Here is a 20,692-nt window from a genome sequence, read left to right as displayed (position 1 = left end):
GCAAACTTCTGCATCTTTTTAGAGATTACATTACTGTGATACAGCAAAAAACTGAGATTGATTTCCCTATGCTATGACAACCGTCTCCTTTTAGGGCAAACGAAGAATAGCAACAGAAATGCCAAAGAACAGTGTTGTTCACTAGGGCACACGAGTGCACTACAGCCTGAAATCCAGCAGCAGAGAGCTGTCTGTCTGCCCAAAATTTCTGATATTGGGCTGGCTGATGGGACTCTGCAACTTCTGCATCTGCTCCCTGAGAGATTAATGAAGATGTTGATGTTTCCACTGGACATTGTCATCAATTGGCCTGGAAACTTCATTCAGGGTTGCTGAATAGTGAGTAAAAAAAAAAAAAAAAACAGTTTGGGTGGAAGATTTTCGTCAAGACTCTCTCCCAGATGGAAAAAAGCAAATATCTTCAGGAGACCTCTCAACATTCAACTTCTTGGACCATAAGGGGGTGTGAGATGAATTAGCAGCACTGTGAAACACGGAGTGTGGAAGTGTAGCCATAACCTGGAGTTGCAGAAAAGATGGAAACTATTCCTTTTACTTGAAGGCAGTGTTCTTTTTAATGGATAGGTCATGGCAGAAAGCTCAGGCAACTCGTGCAGAGTGACAGGATTTGCACACAAAGAGAATGTGGTAGAGCTGATTTTACAGAAACATTATTGATGGGTTAGTGGGTGAACAAAAGGTTTTCCCAACAGCTTTTTACAGATCTAATCGTGCACAGAAAGCTCAAATGGTTCTCTTTAGCCTCTACATAGTACTACTTTATAGATAGTGTTTTGCTTTAATTTGATTTCTCTAGACTTCCATGAGACTTTTGGTACTTCCCTGCCTGGAAGATTATTACTGACACTGAAATATGGTGCCTGGTTACCAACACTGCAATGAAGATATGAGGTTGCCAGACACATTGTAAACAGAGCATAATTACAGTATTTACAGTCAAACATCAAAATGGGAAAAGATGCCAAGTGGCATTTCTCAGAAGTTAATATTGGGACTGATACCATCTAACATCTTCCCAAATAATTTGGGAAATTAAGTAAACTGCACATTGACTGCATACACTGTACACAGAAGAGGAAGATGAACTAAAACAGCAGGTTGGTAGGTTGAAAAAAAAAAACAAAAAAACCAGAAAGATCTGCAGGTCTGAGAAGCAGAAAGAGAAGGGTGCATTTAAGAAGGAAAATAATCTAGACAAATGTAAAATAATAAGCTCAGACAAAATTAACACCCATCTCAAGTAACCAAATGGAAAAAAACCGATTTTCATTAAAAAAGAAAAAAATAAATTCAAGAGATTTCACAGTTTATTCACGCTGAAAATTCACATCGGGGTATATGCATCAGGTTTGACAACTTGTTTGCTACATTTCAGCCTGATGTGATGTTAAAAGGAAGAATTATATATTCCCTTAAAACCCTGCCTTTTAAAATACATTTTTACTTGTTTCAAACAATAAACCAAATGCTCACAAAAGACCCAATTTACAGTCCCATCAGCAGAAATAATAAACAGCCAGTGTGACATTAGTAAGAGACACAGAAGCAGAATATATAAGGAAGTCAAGAGCTAAAGTCCATCTGTGTCCAGTACTGTCAAGGGGTTCTAACTGTTCACTGTGCAGTAGAGCAAAATCCATGAAATATTAAGCTGCCACTGAGTTGTTGACTTTAGAAGCTCAGCTAGACCTTGGGGAAAGCTATTACTTCATAAAAGAAAGTAAGATTCTGAGGGATATGCAATAAAAAACCTTCAGAGTTGCTGAAATATGTTCACTGAGTTAAATGATTACTGTATACACTAATGAACCTCCAATATTATTTGTAGGATGGAAATCGTCAAAAGAATGTGGCCTTGCAATAAAATTAACCTGTAATTAAATAAAATCACCAAGGATAGAAAATATATTTTCTGACACAAAAGCCCCCTGCATGGACTGTTAAACAAAACTGCTCCTGGCTGAGAGTTTGAAGAGCACACCATCTTTTTTCCCCATCATTATTTGGTTAACCATACCCACAGTGTACAGCACATTACTTTGTCACAGGAATGATTCATTACAAGAAAATGTAAAAAGTTTATCAAAGCGAGTGTTACTTTTCTCCCTAACACAGCAATCCAAATACAGCTGATGCAGACAAAATGGCTGATGTGATAGAAATCAACAATATATATTTTTTTAATATATATGCTTAAAAACCTGCTTACCAAGGGGAGCCATATATTCTGAATCCCCTCACCGTCACTTCAGAGTCTTGAAGATAGATGCAGTTTGTTAGAAGAGACTGTACATTTTCATAGCTCTCTGGCTTCAGCTTAGAAACAGAGGGGAAATAGTAAAAGTCCTGCTTGATTAAGTCAGCCATGAATTCCTGGTCAAAGGTCAATTCATGATTTCCTGCTATCACAATCTTGTATTCATAGGGCAGGCTACCTAAAACAGCGAAAAACAAACAAATTACTTGTTTTGTGGAAAAATCTGATAAAAGCAAACAGATAGACAAAGTGTTATCGATTCCTGTAATATGCTCACATATTTGAAACAATCGAGCCTACTCCTACTAACATGTTATTGTAATTCCTGCTGATTTCAGGTAAATGACATTACTGTCTTTTTCATGGCATGATTTAGCATGCTTAGCATTAATGTGTTGAAATTACTTTCAACTCATCAACCTTAAAAACCAGTCTGCAGACTTCTGCTCTACTATTTACTTCTCGTTAATTGCCATTTGTGCTGCAAGTATCATTTACTGTGACAGTGATGATAACTCTTTGACAGAAATTAGGGTTCAAAGAAGATCAGCCGTAATGCTTCATAAAATCATGTCAGCTCTCTTCTCCCAGAGCTGAGGTCTTTGTCAGCCTCTACTGACGAGGTCTAACACTCAGAACTCGGGTCAACCAGAGGGGTCTTTGCCCTGACATTAATACCAAGCCTTCAAGCAAGGCATGGATTCAGTTTGGCTGTCAAAAACCCACATCCCACAGTGAAATATCACTGTTTGCCTCTATCCCATTTTTTATTTTTTTTTATTCCTGCTCCATTTTCTCAGTGACTCCCTTAGCTCCGTGGACTATAATTTAAAGTGACTCATGTTCAAGAATATTTTACAACCCGTATTTAGTGAAAAACCTTAGAACAACCTCCTGATGAAGGCAAGAATATATATGCCCACACACGTGGGCTCTTCCTGAGAGCAGCACTGAAACAGAAACTTTCCACCTGACTCCCCATTTGGTTATTCACTGGATTCTGCCCCTGAGAGCTGCCACTGCCTGTCCCAAACAGCTCAGCACAAACCTCCCAAACACATCTGGGAGGAAACAAAGGCAGAAACTGTGCAAAGCTGCATTCATTAGCTTTGTTTCTGCACTGGTAATTTGTATCAGGATGAAGACTTGAATGAAGATTGGGACCAGAAAGAAATATTTTATTGAGAATTAAACCCACCTTGCATAACGGCAATTTTGTGGGGTTTTAATTTTAGAAAGGCATTGTTGGTAACATAAAAATCCTTAGTGATGGCCCAAGCTTAACCTGGAGGCAGGTTATGTAGAGAATGCAGAAAACCAGTTAATATGCAATGGCAAAAATTGGCATGAGTAGGACTGCAGAATAAAATGCAACAGTGTGATTCAGAGTTATGGAAACTGAAGACAGAACAGTGTTAGCTTAAGGGAGGTGATGCAGGGCTGAACTTTGCCAAATGAAGATATGGGTGATTCTGAAGTACAAGTTTCAGACTCCTGTAACACCTGTAACATAGGACAGATTCCAGTCTTTCCTATGGACCAAATACACACGTGTCTTTAGAATATTTAACAAAAACCCTTTTCAGATATTTATAATTCCATGTTAAATCTTCAAGATTAAATAATTTACCTGAAAGGCTTCTCCATTTTGCTTCTTAGCCTTTAGAAAATGTGTATTCTACCTGTACAAACTTTCCAGGTGTGTGCACAGACACACACAATAAATTAAAAATGTTATTTACATGCTGCAGTACGTATGGGCATCTTCAAGCCATAATGGAATAAAGAAATCCTGTATCCCACAATATTTTTGTGTTGGGTAAATCTTTTCCAGCTCATCTGATCCATCCATCTAGCAGCCAAGAACCTGTATGAGCTGGTTATAGCTGTTGCTTCCACTAATGTATTTATGTCATGTTGCTGTTTGTGGGTGTTACTTAGGCAAATTAGCAAATTACTCTAAATGTACAGTTACATTTATTATAGCGGCGGCCAGAGGCACTGCTGTAGTTACAGGTCTGTCAGCTTTTCAATTAACAACTGTGTTTTTGATGAGTATGCAGCTCAGTTGTTTGGTTTTGTCTTTCATTCCACACTAGGCTTTGGTAAAACTATTTCCTTTTCTTTGTCTCCTAAACTACGCTTTTTACCCCTTAAATCTTAATTTTTTGACTAACAGGATATTTTCTGCTGCTTGTTCATAGATTTAGCAATATTTTGTTCAAACATTGGAAGACTTTAGAACATTCTTTGCTTTTTACTCCGAGTGCTCTTGAAGTAACAGGTCAGACTTAGGTATAACTCTTTGAAAACTTGTTCCTGCCTAGGCACTTGTTGTAAAGTTATGTGTAAGAAACAGATTTCTGCACAGTTTTGTAGCCCTGGCTTCCTTGGCTAGGAGCAGAACATCCCCAAAAACACATAATCTAAGAGCTGTTGTATGGCTGTGTTCCTATGCACAACCCTAGAGAAAAGACATTTCCAATTTTTTGTCCCAACAGCTCTTGATCACAGGTGATTCAAACACTTCCAGGTTCATCAGTTATTCCCACAGCTGCACCCAGGATGGAATAATTCCACTCAAAAAGACTCTGCAGTGAGTCCATGGCACCCTGGCTGTGCTAATGACCAGCAAAACAAGGTGAACAAAGGGAGTGACCTTTCTCCTCCATGTAGCACTTGTGAGACTTCCTGTGGAGTGTAGGGTCCCATCCTGGGCTCTTCAGTGACAGGAAAAATCACTGAGAAACCAAGGCAAGTCCATCAGAGAGCTGCCAAGGTGGTTGGGATGAGGGGAGAGTCTGAGATCTGAGGCTGTTCAGACCCAGAGGAGATGCAGGTCAGACTCTGCTGCTGGTCTGCAACCACCTGAGTTCAGGAAAAAAACACAAGAGCAAGTCCTCCCCAGAGGTGCACGACAAACAGCAAGGAGCACAAGTGAGAACATGCTACAAGGAAAGAATTTTACCATGAGGATGGTAAAAAAGTGAAAGAGGTGCCCTGAGCTGCTGGGAAATGTCTTCCCTTGAAGGACCAAAGTTCTGGTCTCTAACTACACCTGCTTTGAGGAGGAGGCTGGACTCAGTGTCCTCCAGAGGTCCCCTCCATCCTCCCTGATTCTCTAGATTCCTGTCAATCCACACTGGAAAACAAACCAGAATTTTAAAGAGCCTGCAAATGCTAAAACAAATCCAAACCTCATTTTGTGTTGCGGCTGTAATGGAACAAATCGACAGCAGACAGGCAATTCAACAGGACTGAGAGTCTGTTCCATTAACTCTGGTGTAAGTTTCTCACACTATCCATCCAGCAGATGAGTAGGACTAAATCCCCAACTGATAACCAATTAACATTTGATGCCAGCATATGGCTTTGCTGGTGGGCAGGTAGCAAACTCGGTATTAATACAGAAGCTCTGTGCATACAATGTTATTAAAGAAAAATTATGTCTGTCACAGGAATTCTGCACACATATCCAGGACAAAATTAATTCCCCAGAAAAAATTAAGGCAGGAAGCATGGAAGAAACAGATCTGCCCTTCAGGAGTGCCAAGAAACACATGCAAGAGCATATGCTATGGGAGTTAAAGATGTAATTTCAAACAAAGAAAAAAAAAAAAAAAAAAGAAGAAGACGAAAAGTTATGAAACTGAGGGAGGTTATATTGTTTTTTGTCTGATATCTTTTTTTTGACCAGCCAAAACAAGACAAGTGTTTTTGTCCAAAGTCCAGGGATTCTTCTGTTCTTGGCACCTGAGAAGATTCTGCTAAAATTTGCCTCTAATCTGGACATAAGCTGCAACTAGAATAGGTTGGAAAAATTTTAGCTAAATATTTTTCTGTATTAAAATACCACTTGGATGGAATGGGATATATTTGGAAATTCACAGTCTTTCTGACATTACCAAGGGGAAAAAAATGAAGTAAAATGTCCATTTAAAATATTTTGGGGTGAATAAAAATTTCACTCTAGGCAAAATTTCACCTTTTTTTCCCCTAAAGTAAGTGTTGGGTTTTTTTCCTCTCATGATCTTTACCTTGCAAGAAACTAAAATTATTTTCCTCCATAATCAATCTTTATCCACTTCATCCTATTTGGATTTGGAATGAAATATTTATGAATCAATATCCTGTCAGAAACACACTGAGGCTCAGGTTGAGAGCTTTAGGGCTTTCTCTTTCAGGCCACATTCAACTTTTGCCTTCTGCCAGTTTGGGATGGGGCTCCAAGCCACCATCCACTGTCAGCCTCTGTCTTAATGTGGGATAAGAGATTTCTGCCATCCTTTTCCTTCTTCTCAGCTACATGGTTCTTTATTTTTCCTGCCTTATCTTCCCCTTTCCATTCTGTAATCTCCCCTTATATGCAGTAAAATGCTGGAGACACATTATCTTGCTCTTAATTTGGCAGTTTTAGGAAAATATATCTTTTTTTCTTAGGGAAAACACAGAATTTGTAGAATGCTTTAGACTTCCCTCTGCTTGTCCATATCTGTCTGAAACTGCCCAACAGATTAAAAAGCCATTTACTATATAAAGACCTCACAGGTAATTATGTTCCCTTGAATTTCCTGAAAGTGTTTAAGGTGAATAATGCCCAATGTGAAGGAGAGGTTTCAAAGGAATGAGACAATTTGGAATCCACAACAGGTCTACGAGACAAGATCCAAGAACTCAGGCAGCAGAGTCTCTGCTCCCAGAACTCATCACACAAAAAAAATTGGCCCTAAATTCCCTCCATCAATATAATTCCTTATTATTTGAGATTATTTAACTATCAACAATCTCCAGATATCATAGTTAACTCACACATAGCCAGATGAATTATCATCTTACAGACTCCTTCACTTCATCTGTGGAGTTTTTAATCGGTTTACAGCAAAACCTTCCTCAGAAAGTCCCTTACATTTGTTCAGTGTAAGAATGTGACAGCAGTTCTGGTAATATACTATGTATAGGGATATATATATTATTTAGCTAGGAACATCTTTGTTTATTCCTTTCATTACTGCAGATTACTAATTAAGAAAACCAACCGAACATCTAATTTTTGCATGTTTATGCACCAATTACAAAATTATTGCGGCAATTTTTAACTTCCAAACTCCAGTAGGTTCTTTTTTTATGGCGAACATAATTTTTACAAAATAACTTGAAGTGCTGGGGAACCATTACTTGAACTACAGGCTGCACAATGCAGCCTGCTGAGCAACACTGTCTGTTTGCTATTTCTCTGCAGATGAGCTTGTTCAAAGTGGAATTCTGTGTGTTTAAGGGTTCATTCTGTTCTATCAGTACCCCAGAAAACCAGATCAACTGCACATAATCCAAGTGCAACCTCATGATGTCCACACTCCCCTTGTGCCAAGTGAGGCATCTTTATCAACCTTAGACCTCCTCTGAAGCTCACAGTTGTTATCAGCTCCCAACTTTGCCTGGCTAAATAAAAACTTGTACAGGCAGATGTGTTTTGCTTTTCTCCTGGTGTCTCATACTGAGCAGAATTTTTAGTATTCATTAAAAGAAGTGACAATCATGTAAGTGCCCACTTAGTGCTTCTCTACCTCTCATTCCAACCTTTTAGAATGCAGCAGTAAGTGATACAGTGGAAAGACTGCATAACTGTCTCAGATTGCTTTTTAGCATCTTTTTGACAGTTCTGTGTTTAAACACTGGGGCTGATGTCTGGGAAATTCACATTAACATAGTTTTTGTATGGTGTGTAATCTGGAATAATACTGTAAATGAACACTCCCTCCAAAGTCATCTGTAACCTTCCAGCTCTAGCCATTCTTGCATTGAAAAAGCCAATAATTATACCAAACACTAAAACAGCAAACACATAAAACACTGCTCACGTTGGTAAAACAGGACTCCTTAAAATAGACGAAGGCAAATCAAACTCAAAAAACACCTGATAATAATCCAGCTTAGGCTCTTTGATATACTGTGCTTTATACACACCCACACACGTATAATAATTGGTCAAAATTACTTCTAAAGGAAAAGTGGCTTCCTTTTATCCCGGTTTATTTAATTACCCTGTAATTATGCAGAACCAGCTCAATGCATAACTAGGCCATTAGAGTAGCTGCAATGAGTCAAGACAAAGGGTTATGTGGATCTGCACCTTCTGTTCACCTGTGCTCTGTAAGAGATGCCTACAAAATTGCATGACTGCAATGTCAGCCTGGACTGAACCTTCCTTTGATGTGTCCCCTTAGCTCATGGCACTTGATGGCTTGAAAGCCACCAACTAAATAAGTCACAGTCCATTTTCATAAGTATGAGGTGGGTTTTTTTTTACTTCCTGAGATAGTTACAGTCTTAAATTTTCTGAGCAGATATAATTCCTACTACATCTTTCCTGCCCCCTGAAATATTCTAGTTTTGGTTACAACTTGTATCCGGGGACCACGAAAGAGAAGGAGCTGGGAAAACCGAGTTAAAAAGTAACAATTAAAAAAACATTTTACACTTCCTACATGGATCTCTGTGCACACTGGTACAGATTCCTATACAGATCTTCAGATCCCACGGAGGCTCTTTCAGCATCTCCCACTTGTCACCTTCTGGAAGGGAAGACTACAAAGAGCCGTGTGTCATGTCACCGTACGAGGTGCACAGCACTAATAACCATGTTTAATGTTTGTCTACAGTGCTGCACAATAGGTGTTCAAAGTGCTGAGCTGAGAATAATTAATCCTCCAACACATTCATGTGGTAGGTGGATCAAGCATCATTTTCACAATTTCGCAAGGGGGAACAATAAAGAGGCTGTCAAATCTGAAGATGACTAACTAGGATTTGGTTGCCTGTCTTCCTTGGGGTCCTTCAAATGTCTCTGCCAGAGGCAGTGACAGTTCACAGACTCACATCCCAGATCTTTCCAGTTCCATAGTTCTCTTCACTTCTGGGCCACACTGCCTTCTAAAGTTACTCTTCTCTGCTAGTCTGGGATAAGAGTGGGTATTTTTATTCATTTGGAAGGTCAGGGATCTGAGTATTTATGAAACCGCAGACACAGAATCCCAGAGTTTGGCTACTGGAAAGAGGCAAGCTCAGAACTAGTACAAAGTACAAGAAATTCCCCAGAAGCACACGTGTTTGGAAGGAGAAAATGAGGAAACAATGCTTTAGCACCCATCACCTCTACAGCTTCTCACCACTGGCATAGGAGGTGTACATTGCTTTGGATTATCTTCACAATACAGGGATGCAACTTAAATATTCCTGAGACTCACAGAAGCTAGTTTAATATTCTGAAGTTCCTAGGACATCCTAACTCCCCAGAACTGGTGAAATACTGGGAGAGTGTGTTGCAGTGCACTTTTCTGTGTCTGAGCCTTGGATGTACAAATGCATCCAACCCACCATACATTTAACAACTGCAGTAAAAGCAATACTTTTCTTTTAGCATGCCCAGTATTTTAAAATTGACATCTGTTCTAAATCCCTACACAGCTCAATGTTTTTCACCGCATTTCCAAAGCCATTCTTTTGTAAATAGATAATTAGTGCTTAAATACTTCTTTCAAGGGGCTTCTACATTAACATAAAAATAGTGTAATTACCGATGGTCAAAATGGCATGACTACAATATATAAATTCTAATTCCTTTTGCTGCTCTGAAGCTGATTTTTTTTCATCTTCAGCATGATCTTAATCTGTTTTAAATGCATTACTGAACTTAAAATATATACCTGTTAAAAGAGGAAGAAAAATAATTACCATCATTTTGCAAATCTGAGCAGTAAAGCAAAAGTAAAGCTAAGAGCTAGTGACCACAAGTTTTGCTGAAGATCTTTTATCAAGAACTTTAAAAAGTAGAGATGATATTTATTGACAAATCTCTGGTTCTACCTACCAATTCTAATACTACAGGATTAGATCAAATACAATTCTAATTCTAGAAACAGCTAATTCTAGTAATGCTAGTTACTACAGCTGGTAGACATTTTCACACTAGAATATTTTTTTAGTCTGAAATAAAAATCTTATCCTTTGTGCTGAATTTGCCTAGGTGCAAATGAAGTGCATGTCAAATAATGTAATCCTATTTTTTTTTTGTCTGTGTTTGTGTGTGTACAACATGCATGTAATAATATTTTCAGGAAAATACTCTGAAGAGCTAATTATTGTTTTCCATTACAACTCCAAGCCACCTTCTATTTTTTTTTTTATTTCCAATTTACCTTGAACTTGAATCTCAAATACAAAGTCTGCCTTAGAAATTGAAAAATCTCAAGCAAACACACTGAAACAATATATATTACAAAATGTGTTAGTTTAAGTAATCTTCCCAATCTGTGCACGGAAGAGAATTCTCAGAGAAACGATGGAAGTATGTGTTGCAGCTTATACCACAGATCAGTTATTTAGTTAAATTTCCAGGAAAGTAACCCACAAGCTCAAAGTGACAGTGGGTCCTGGAGCATACACAATTTGGAAATGATATTACAGGCTTGAGCAAAGGGAATTACATAATCAACTGAGCCAAGCAGGCAATTTGCAGTGCCAACTATATGGGAGATAAAAAATAGAGATGGTTTTGGAGTCAGTATTTGACAAGTGTACTAAGGCAGGACATGCATCTCTAGATTTGTCCTACAATTTGATTGATATGCAGGTAGGGAAGAAGGAAATAAATAACAAAATCTAAAATAATGAAAAAGCTGCAGATTATTTTTTTGTCCATCTGAAGTGTTATTATTAAAATCCCCTGAACTGAATGGTGGAAAATTTGCACGTGCTCAAATCACACCGTGCATTCTTATAAATCATTCAGAAAAGTTCCACTGGATTTTTGGCTTTCTGTTCAGTCTTACCATAAAACACACGATGCACTTCATCTTTTTTCTGATTCTCCAAAACTGAATTTTGAAATTTGGAAGAAAAATACAGTAAGAGAAAAACTAGATAAAAAGGAAAGAAAAAAAATGAGATATGATAACAGGAAAAGGGTCAGTTCAGAAAAAAAAAGAAGGAAAGGCAACGAGCAGGTTGGCATCATTTGTATGCTTTGTAAACTGACTATTCATCCCCTTTTCCCCTAATTTTTTAGGTTACCTTAAAAACCTCAGCAAAATAGAACTCTCACTTGCAAAAGTGCATCATGGTATGTCATGACTGGGCAATAAGAGGACAAATGAAACAACATAAATTTATGCAGAATAATTTTTAAAAATTTGGAAAAAAAAATACACAAAATATAGATGCAATGATGGGTTCTGAACTAGGTATTACCCTTCAGGAAAGACTTCGTGGAATTGTATTAGGAAATTTTATGACATTGTTCTGTAAACACAGAATAATCCACAACACAAGAAAGGAAAAGAGAACTAGGAAATTTCATTGTGCCAGAGAAGAAATCTGTAATGTTCTCAGAACACGTGCAGTTCTGGTCTCATTCTTTTTAAAAGGATTGGAACAAAGAGGTACAAAGAGTGACACAGATGATCAAAGGTATTGAAGGACTTCTGAACAATCTCCAGCCTGAAAAATATCTTAAGGGCAGATATGGAAAGAGACTAAAAATTCTTAAGCAGAATAAAGAACGATAAATTTTTCACTTGCCTCTTCCAGTACTAAGAAATCCCAAATGAAACTAGCAGGTGACAGGTTCAGAATAAGCACAGATTATCTCACCATCCCTGTCATGCTCTGGAACTCTGTTGCAAAACTGTGTCTGTGCTCAAACTTTGCACAGACCTAGAAAGCAATTTAAAAAACTCAGAGAAGAAAAATCTATGTAGTAAATTAAAAGCACATCCAGTGATTACCAATATTTTATCTCTTCCACAGGGTTGAACACCAAGCCAGCCCTAGTGAAACCTCAGTTCTTTCCATGAGAAAGAGCTTAGCGAAAAAGACACATGACAGAAAACAATCACCAGAAAGAAATTAAAATGAATTTGAGAGCTTTAGGGGTCAGAAGTATGAAACTTGGTGACTAAAGAGCAGCCAAAACAGAGCACCCGGGCTACCAGCCCCAGCCAGGGACAACACTGGGATGGTGAGTGGTGTTATCCGAGCTGGTGGCGGCCTTTGTGAGAACCCAGGGACAGTCAGAAAAAGAGAACAGATTTTAGGGGATGACTCATCCAGCCGATGTGCCTCTATTAGCACAACACTTGAGCATGTGCTTGATAGAACCATAAGGCCCATGGAAGTTAATGATGGTAATGTAAAACAAATTTTCCATCAGACAGGAGTTTTATGTAAAGCGCGGAGATAAAATCTGAACTTGCTGAAGGGCGAGTTCATCTGGAAAGATGAAACAGAGAGAGACCAGAGTGGCACAGACCCAGGAGGGAACTGAGAACTGAAAGGTGGGAATCAGTGCTGTGCATAAAGACATGGAGCAAAAGCAGGAGGGAGGATTTGTGTATCGTGCTTGAGGGGTAGCTGAGATCAAGGGAAGGTGTACCAAACCCAGGGTTTATTGTGAGGCATCAACAAAGTTGTAATCTAACGGTAGCAGGAGACATGGATTAGACAAAGAATAAAATAAGTGGGAAAGTGAGCCCTGTGCATGAAGGAATAAACAGGGAAATCTGGCAGCAGCGAGGAAGAATGTCAGTGGAGGAAAATTCGGTGCCAGAGTCTGTCAGTTACTTTCTCAAGAAACCAGTAAAATATTAAGGAAGAAGGAGAAGGTTGGGTTGGCTGTGGAGTTGCAAAACTATGGAAGGTGCTGGAAGCAGCTATCTAGAAAAATCAGAACTGTTGAAGACTAATGCCTTCACAAAAATAATGGACAGCCAGCAAAACCTGAAATTCTCTCCCAATGGGAAAGCTTTTAATCATTCTGCCACTTACTGCAGATTTTGTGAACACTCAATATATTCAAGAGTTGATACACTGCTCATTTAAAATAATCAGACAAAAACTTTATTAAAAATTTAAGTTAAAAAATTATTTTTAATTGCCAAGAAGCTAAGCAAGGACCTTTTAACTTGCTAACTTCCTGTATCTCAAAGATGCTCTTGCAAAAATATAACTCCAACCACCAAGATCACCTTTTCCAAGCGCGCACTACCATGAAATTGGAAGCATGCCTGAAAAGTCAGAAAATTAGTCCTTTTTTTTTTTTTTTTTTTAATAAAAATGATGAAGAGAACATCACAGAAATGCCTTGGGAAATCTCCCCACCATTCTGAGAGGATTTCAGCTTAGAGACATCTTCAGAACACTGTACAGCTGTGACCAGCAGGGAGGCAGATGGAGAACTGGAGACAAAAACTGTGCAGCAAGCGATGTGCACAGCCCCATTCTTGCTCACCAGCAATATCCCAAAGCACTTCTCTTCCCACACCAGCAGATAAATAAAATCAGGATTATTTAGATGGGGTAACCATATGGTTTGAATAATTTGTAAACGCTATTTTCAGCACATTACTATAATACATGGTAGAGACCTACAAAACAGGGTCAAAACTTGCTGTTTTATAACCAACCTGTTTCATTTGGGTGCAGAGACAGAGTTGATGGCTCTATATCAATTATTCCACATGCTGTTTCTACCTTCAGAGTCACAGAACAAAACAATTGTTCCACGTGGGGCATATTACTGGGTTCCTGAGCTCAAATAAATATTTATCAGCCTTGCTGATAATTATTTGCTAGTAAATATTTGTTTAAATTGTGAAGTCCTGACTTTCCTTTTTAAATTCCATTTCAGCCTACATGCATCTGTCTGCTTTGTGCCTTCCTAGTGAGGAATGCTGCAATATGTAGGAAAAAAAAATCAACTACAAGAAAGAAAATCAGCACAAAAACTTGAAATCCATTACCCTTAAACTGTGTCCTTTCTCTCTCTACTTCCTTCGTTCCCTCTCACCTTTTTTTTATTAATGAGGTCTCAGAATCCAGAAGCCACTTTTATTCTAAATTAAGGTATCTGCAATGCTGCAGGAACAGCACTGATGAGGGTTTTTGTCTGGATACAGTGCACGCTTTCCAATTTTCACTGTCTTTTTTTTTTTTTTTTCTTTTTAGCATATACAAAACACTGCAGAAGCACATGTAAATCATCACTCTCTTGCCCAGTGGAACAGAATTTCAGTTAGCAATGCCAAAAGTTGCCTACAGAAGGCATCTACATCTGGTCTGCTACATCCAAGGCAGCAACCACAGGCACACACGGTTTGCTTTGTTCAGAATTCATCTCTGTGGTGCAGCTGAGCCTCAGATATAAAAAAAACCCCTCAAACCTATGAGCCCTCTGGGGTTAAACAGAAAAATGTTTTCAGTCACAACAACTTTTTTGGGGGGGAGGCAGCAAAGCTGTAACAATGTATGGAAGAGGTTTTATGTAAATCATTAAAGGCCTCCTGATTTCAATTGTCGCTAACACCAAGAAGTTGCTTAATGTACACTTGAGAGTGTGAAGGCAGAACAGATGAATAGTCTCACAAATCCTATTTGCTCAGTTGGAAAAATGCAAAAATATTTGTCGAAACTAAGGGGAAAAAAAAAAAAAAAAAAGATCTGATTCCTCCTCGCTGCCATTGAAATTTAAAAGTCAAATTAATATTCATGATTTCTGAGTGCGTGATGGTTTTTAACTGGGAGGCAGAAGGGGCAGATACAATCAGTAAACAAATACACTGTCGAATCCACACAGAATTCAATACCTACCTAGCCACTCGTTGAATTTTTTTACTTCACTGGGAAGTCCCAGCTCAGTAAAATCACCAGCATGTATTAACACATCTCCATATGGCATTTGGATGGGATCAGTTCTTGAGTGAGTATCAGAAATGCAGACAAATCGTGTATATCCTGGAGGCTTCGGAGCATCATGGGGCACCGGATCAACCCTGTAGGAAATGCATGATAACAAGGTTATAAAGTATTTACGTACTTCTTGGTGTCTGCTTTGCAATTGTAACACCACTTTTTACCTTTACAAGAGATTGCACAGGCTTCTAAATGTGCCTGATGGAAGGATTTATTAAAACAAACCTAACACTAATGGGAGGTGTAAAAATTCTTGATGCTCGCATCACAACATTTTCAGTATTTGTTGGGCAGATAGATTAATTTAAAGAGATTAAGGGAAAGAGATTGGACTGTGGCAGTAACTCTGACACAAATACTTACAAATAAATCAAAGGCATTGTCATTTTCAAAGGAAAAGTACTATCCCATTTCATTGTTTAAATATGATTACACCGTACACAGGGAAAAGATTTATTTTAGATACATAAATACATTTGGATGCATTTTTTTTTTCTAATTATAACTTCTTTTCTGCAAGTTACTCAATTCCAGCAAATTTAATTAACACATTTTGGAGATATGTTTCAGTGTGTTAATGCAAAGCAACATAAAAACTCTCCTAACAGCTGTAAATGTACGTTAAAGCCTGACTATTGTCAGGACAAAGTGACGAATTTCTGGGCTTAATTACACTAAATGAAATCAGATGCTGTGAGGGGTGAGGCTGCATTGTTCAGAACCCAATCTCTACATTTAAAACTGAAGAGACGAAAAGATCTGACCCAGTTTGATGAGACTTACTTATAATTTACAAGAAGGAATTGGAGAACACCTCTCTGCTATAGAAGGAATACTTGTTTGCAAATCAATCTTTTTAACCTCAATCCATAATTTTTTCATATACATAGAAGCAAATCTATCTATGTGCAGCTATACTGGATCTGCTACTCCAGTTAGGGAATTCTGGTGGAAAAAAATCAAGAAGCAAGAGATGCAAGAGTTATATTAGTGTCACTAGAAACCAGAGAGATATACAGAATTGTTATGAACTATTTTACTTTTACAGCATTGCTTCTGAAAGGACAAATAAAATTAGTTTTGTTCACTGTTGCAGTATAAAGTACATATTTCTATCCCTTGCTGGTTGGGCTTCAGTTCAGGAGTTTACTTTTACATAAACAAACTCAGGGGAAAAAATTATAGAGACTTTTGCTTTTAATAAAACTACTTCTGTTTACTAGGTAAATTTTCAAAAAGCATTTTTATTGCTTCAAAGGCATAAGAACAATCTTTATTCACTCAACCTTTTCTCTGTGTCAAAAAGTTCTATTAAATTTATAGGCAGATAAACTGAGGTGGTTTTGACAACTTCACAGGATTAGTGAGAGGGTGAGGAACAAATCTAAAACACTGAGATCTTGTTAAATACAGAACAAGGTCTTAGCATTTTCTACAATGTAACTACAAAACCAGAGAACCAATGAGCCAATTCTTTTGTACCCATCTCTCCCATATAGGAAGAAGAAATATTGGGCTTTTTACAGCAAAATTGGAAGAGCAGCCTTTTAGGGTTGTCTTGCTGAAGTTCCTGGTTTTGAGCAGAAAGTAACTAAATATGAGCTGAGGATCAAGCTTGATAAAATCCTACCTGAAGAACTACATGCCAGGGGCATAGGTAAGCAAGGATGTAGTGGGAACTCCAAAATTTGGGTGGCAAAGGGTGCAGTGCTTGGACTCCCAGCAGCTGCAAACACCTTGTGTAGGGCACATGGGGAAGGGGAGATGAGGGAAAAGAGCTGAGAGGTTAAAAATGCCTCTGTTTTGGAAGAGGAGAGAGTTGCACAGGGCAAGCTCCAGGGGAGGCAGCAGGGGTGCAAAGAAAAGTGGGTGGTGAATGGTGGGGCTCAGACTGGTGAGGAGGGTTTGCCCTCAGGTGGAAGCTGTGTGAAGGATGATGCAGTCAGTTCACAAAATGAACCAAGTTGGTTGGATAAAAATGAAGAGGGACTGACCTTGGCTATTCTGTAAAAGGAATAAACATCAGTCCGGTAAACTGAATTATTGTTCTCCCTGCCCAACACTTCCCAAAGCGAGTTACAGATGGCATTACTGAGCCAGCTTTAAATCATGGAAACTGCCTTGGCAAACATAAGGATATGGGCTGGTCTAAAATACCACTTTTTGACTTTTCATGGTAGAGTAGCCTTTAAAGCAGGTACTGCTTCTCCTTCAGGAATCTTTTAAAGCTCAGCACAGCAGTGAACCAGGTGTTGGGGAGCAGTGAACATTCCACATAGAAAGCTGGGTGGAAAGAAGAACAGCCTTACCATGGCAACCCCATGCAGCACATAATGCACATGCTTTGGATGGGGATGGGGAAGGTGTGGACAGCACTCTCCTGGTTGCTGAGGTATGTGTAACTTTTAAATTCTCTGCAATAGGCCGGAGAGTTTTTTGTGGGAAAAGGACATCAATACAATTAAAAAAAAAAAAAAAAAAAAAAAAAAAAAAAAAAAAAAAAAAAAAAAAAAACCCACCAAATAAATGAGATGCAGATTTCTCATGCTGAAGTGATATGCACGCACTGAGACCATATATAGGTAAAAACATATGTCAAGTTTCTCAAACACATCTAAGTTGTATTACTGGAAATAATTTCTGAAGGCTCAATCCCCATATTCTTGTGTAACGCATTCCCGCAGCAGCTGTCACACCAACACCCAATGCACAGCTTGCAGCATGAGCAGAGGAATACAGATCTGCTGATTATTTTTGTGCAAATGCTTTTGTTTTTTTCTTTAGATCGCTAGGAAAACTTGCAAAGAAACTGAAAAGCAAAGTTGGAACATCTCAGAGCAAAAAACACTTCTAGAGGTTAGTTTATACACTAGATTTCAGTACTTCAGGATGGAGTGAGACAGGCACTTTCCAGAAATGACTGATGGACTTGAAAACACTGGCAGAATTTGCCATCCTTCTTGTCAGAGGCAACCCAGTCATCTCACAAGCACAGGGATGCCAGACTACGACAGGTCTAGAAAGGGCTGTCAGCTTGTTCTGGGATCTAAAACGTCCAATAAAAAATCCAAACCTGCACAGAGGACCAAAGAAGAGCTTCCAAGACTGAATCCAGAAGAAAAGGTGCACACAACCCTCTCTCCCGTGGTTAAAGTAGTTTACTGTGAGTTCATGAACATTTCTGTGTGAAATGTTTATGATTGCCTGCAACATCATTAATGGAGGTGTCTTGAACCACGCACAAAGCCTCACCTCCCTGAAGTTAAGGGCAAAACTTGCATGCACAGAACTAAGATTTCACCCATAACAATCATGTGAATAAAAGGTGCTTTTGTCACCCTTTTTATGTCTACTTTTCCCTTCTTTGTTGCTATCCTATTCACTGGTAGGAAGAAAAAGCAATCCTGCTGGTATTCAGAAACATTATTTACTATTTCTGTACAAAGAGAAAGCGTAGGTCAGATTGTGGTACATGTTTCAATTGATTTGGCCTGTTTTTCTATTTGAACAAGCTTCTCCAACAGTATTAATCATTCATGAGAGATTGCTAAACTCTTCTGAGGAACTATTTTCAGAGGATGGCTTAGGATTTTCACCTCCTTCCTTGAGTGCTAGGTTCCTATCATATAGTTGACTCCAGTACCATGATTTCTTACTGGTTGGAAGTTTAAACAGCACATTGTTGAGAACCAAGTGAATACTAATAAATAACTTATTTTCAGCCCAGTAAAAAAACATTCATCTTTTAAGACCAGGAAACAAATTCCTGAGTGCCCAGGAGCTGTCTGAATATTCACAAGGAATAGCTAAGCCTCAACAAATCAGGCAACCTGCATTTGGCATTTTCATTTGCAAAAGTGTTTCTGAATCCACATTTGTTTGTTTGTACTTTTTCTACCGTTTACCAGCTCTATAAACAAAAGATGTTTCCCAGTGCTATCACTCAACTCATTTTACTGTTTGCATTTCAGTAGGATTTAAAAAACCCCAACACAGACCATAATATACTGCCCCCAAAAACCGAGTGTTTGCTCACCATCTTGATATACATGTTAGTCATCAGATTTTTTTTTAATATAATCTAATGTATGCCAAAGAAGCATTCACTAAATAGGCACACAGCATTCAACCAGTCACAAGTGCTGAGATTTTAACTGCAGAAATCATGAGCGACGTTTTTAAGTTATCAAATCATTTTAAATACCAAAAATTTAAACTAGGTGACTATTCAGTCTTCCTAAAGGGAAAGGGTTCCCTTTAAAAAATGAAAACCAGCCATCTGATCTAAAGATAAGGCTGCTTCTCTCTTTAATAAACACAATAAAATGGTGCAGACATTTTTATTCCCTATAAAAATATTTTACAGTAGAATTTTATACTTAATTTATTTGTAATAGCTTTACTGTTTTGCTCTTCCTTCTGGCTTTAAACTTTATGGCAGGTTTCATTTCGTAATTATAATTCTCCACTTTACGTTACAAGTAAATCATCTAGAGCAGTTAATTTTACTGATGTTGTCATTATATAAGAAGTTAGAAACAAACACATTATTTTAATTACTCTTTAAGCACTTGGCATTTTCGGAAAGTAAGTTGTCGGATGGGTGCCCACAGTATTTTATGTATTGATATGATTTTTTTTCCCTGTTAATGCAGCTGTAATATAATCAGCCAAACAGAATGTGTGCTGTACAGATCCAGGCTTGGTATTTTCAGCAGCCGTGTACATCAATATGCAAGTGCACAAAGCAAACAAACATTAAGATTGCAGAAAGTATCATCCCGTGTTTTATTGCCACCGCTTGTTTTTTTATTTCTCTTTTTAATACGTAAGTACTGTGTATTACCAGTGAGGAAATCTTTCCCCCATCTTTTTAACAAAGTACTTTTCAAACGGACTGATTCCTTGTCATTACAGTAAATATTATTAGAAAGGCAGCAAAAAACCCCACTTTTCTTTGAATTCTTTTCGACCGGCCCATCAAATTCCACATCGACAAGGCAATAACCATTCTGAAGGCTGCGCCGGAGCCGTAACAACACCAATAATACTTACATTTGTACATGCGGGGGCTGGAAACGTCCCTGGTTAATGTTGTAGAACGTGAAAGCCTGCGTGGGGTTGGAGCTGTACTCATCCACCTCGATGATGAGCCGGCTGTGCTGGTGCCTCCTGGCTGCCATGATGTGGGACTGGGCGAAGGCCATGTCTGCGCGCGGGCGCGGCGCCCTCAGGCTGCCATCCCTGCTATCTTCCTGCTGCTGGGGCCAGCACCATGGCAGCCCCCGGCCCAGCCACCACGCTCCCCTTCCAAACACCTGCAGCACAAGGGAGAGATGCAGCATGGCACATTGTTTCAATTGGTTTGGTTGTTTTTCTACTCACACGAGCATCTTCAACAGTATTGATCATTCATGAGATTGTTGCGTCGCCGTTACGCGACACAAAAGAACGACAGTTGCCATCAGAAGTGAGGAGCAAAAGAAGGGAGGTTTATTGTGATTTGGGGTTTAAATAGAGGTTTAGAATTTGATCAAGGATTGGGGGATGAGAGGAACACCCTTCTGACCCCCCTCCCTTTCCAAACACCTGCAGCACAAGGGAGAGATGCAGCATGGCACATGTTTCAATTGGTTTGGTTGTTTTTTTCTATGTGCACGAGTGTCTTCA

The 20,692-nt window shown here is 38.7% G+C and overlaps 1 protein-coding gene across 2 annotated transcripts in view; it reads right to left on the bottom strand.

Moving 5' to 3' along the window:
* The window catches only part of MPPED1 (metallophosphoesterase domain containing 1), a gene marked incomplete at its 5' end in the record, with an annotated part of 44,440 nt that extends 24,211 nt beyond the window's left edge, over positions 1-20,229 (bottom strand). For both annotated transcript variants that reach the window (XM_083860456.1, XM_083860457.1), the window contains 3 exons: positions 2,231-2,452; positions 14,917-15,102; positions 20,078-20,229. In XM_083860456.1, coding sequence (XP_083716582.1) covers positions 2,231-2,452; positions 14,917-15,102; positions 20,078-20,229 — 560 coding nt within the window. The remainder of the gene's footprint in view (positions 1-2,230; positions 2,453-14,916; positions 15,103-20,077) is intronic.
* Between the last annotated feature and the right edge of the window lie 463 nt (positions 20,230-20,692).

The sequence above is a fragment of the Zosterops lateralis genome (genome assembly GCF_965231275.1).
Source record: "Zosterops lateralis genome assembly, chromosome: 4".
Classification (NCBI taxonomy): Eukaryota; Metazoa; Chordata; class Aves; order Passeriformes; family Zosteropidae; genus Zosterops; species Zosterops lateralis.
Note: the sequence above shows the minus strand (reverse complement) of the source record. Positions and strands in the feature narration are given on the sequence as shown.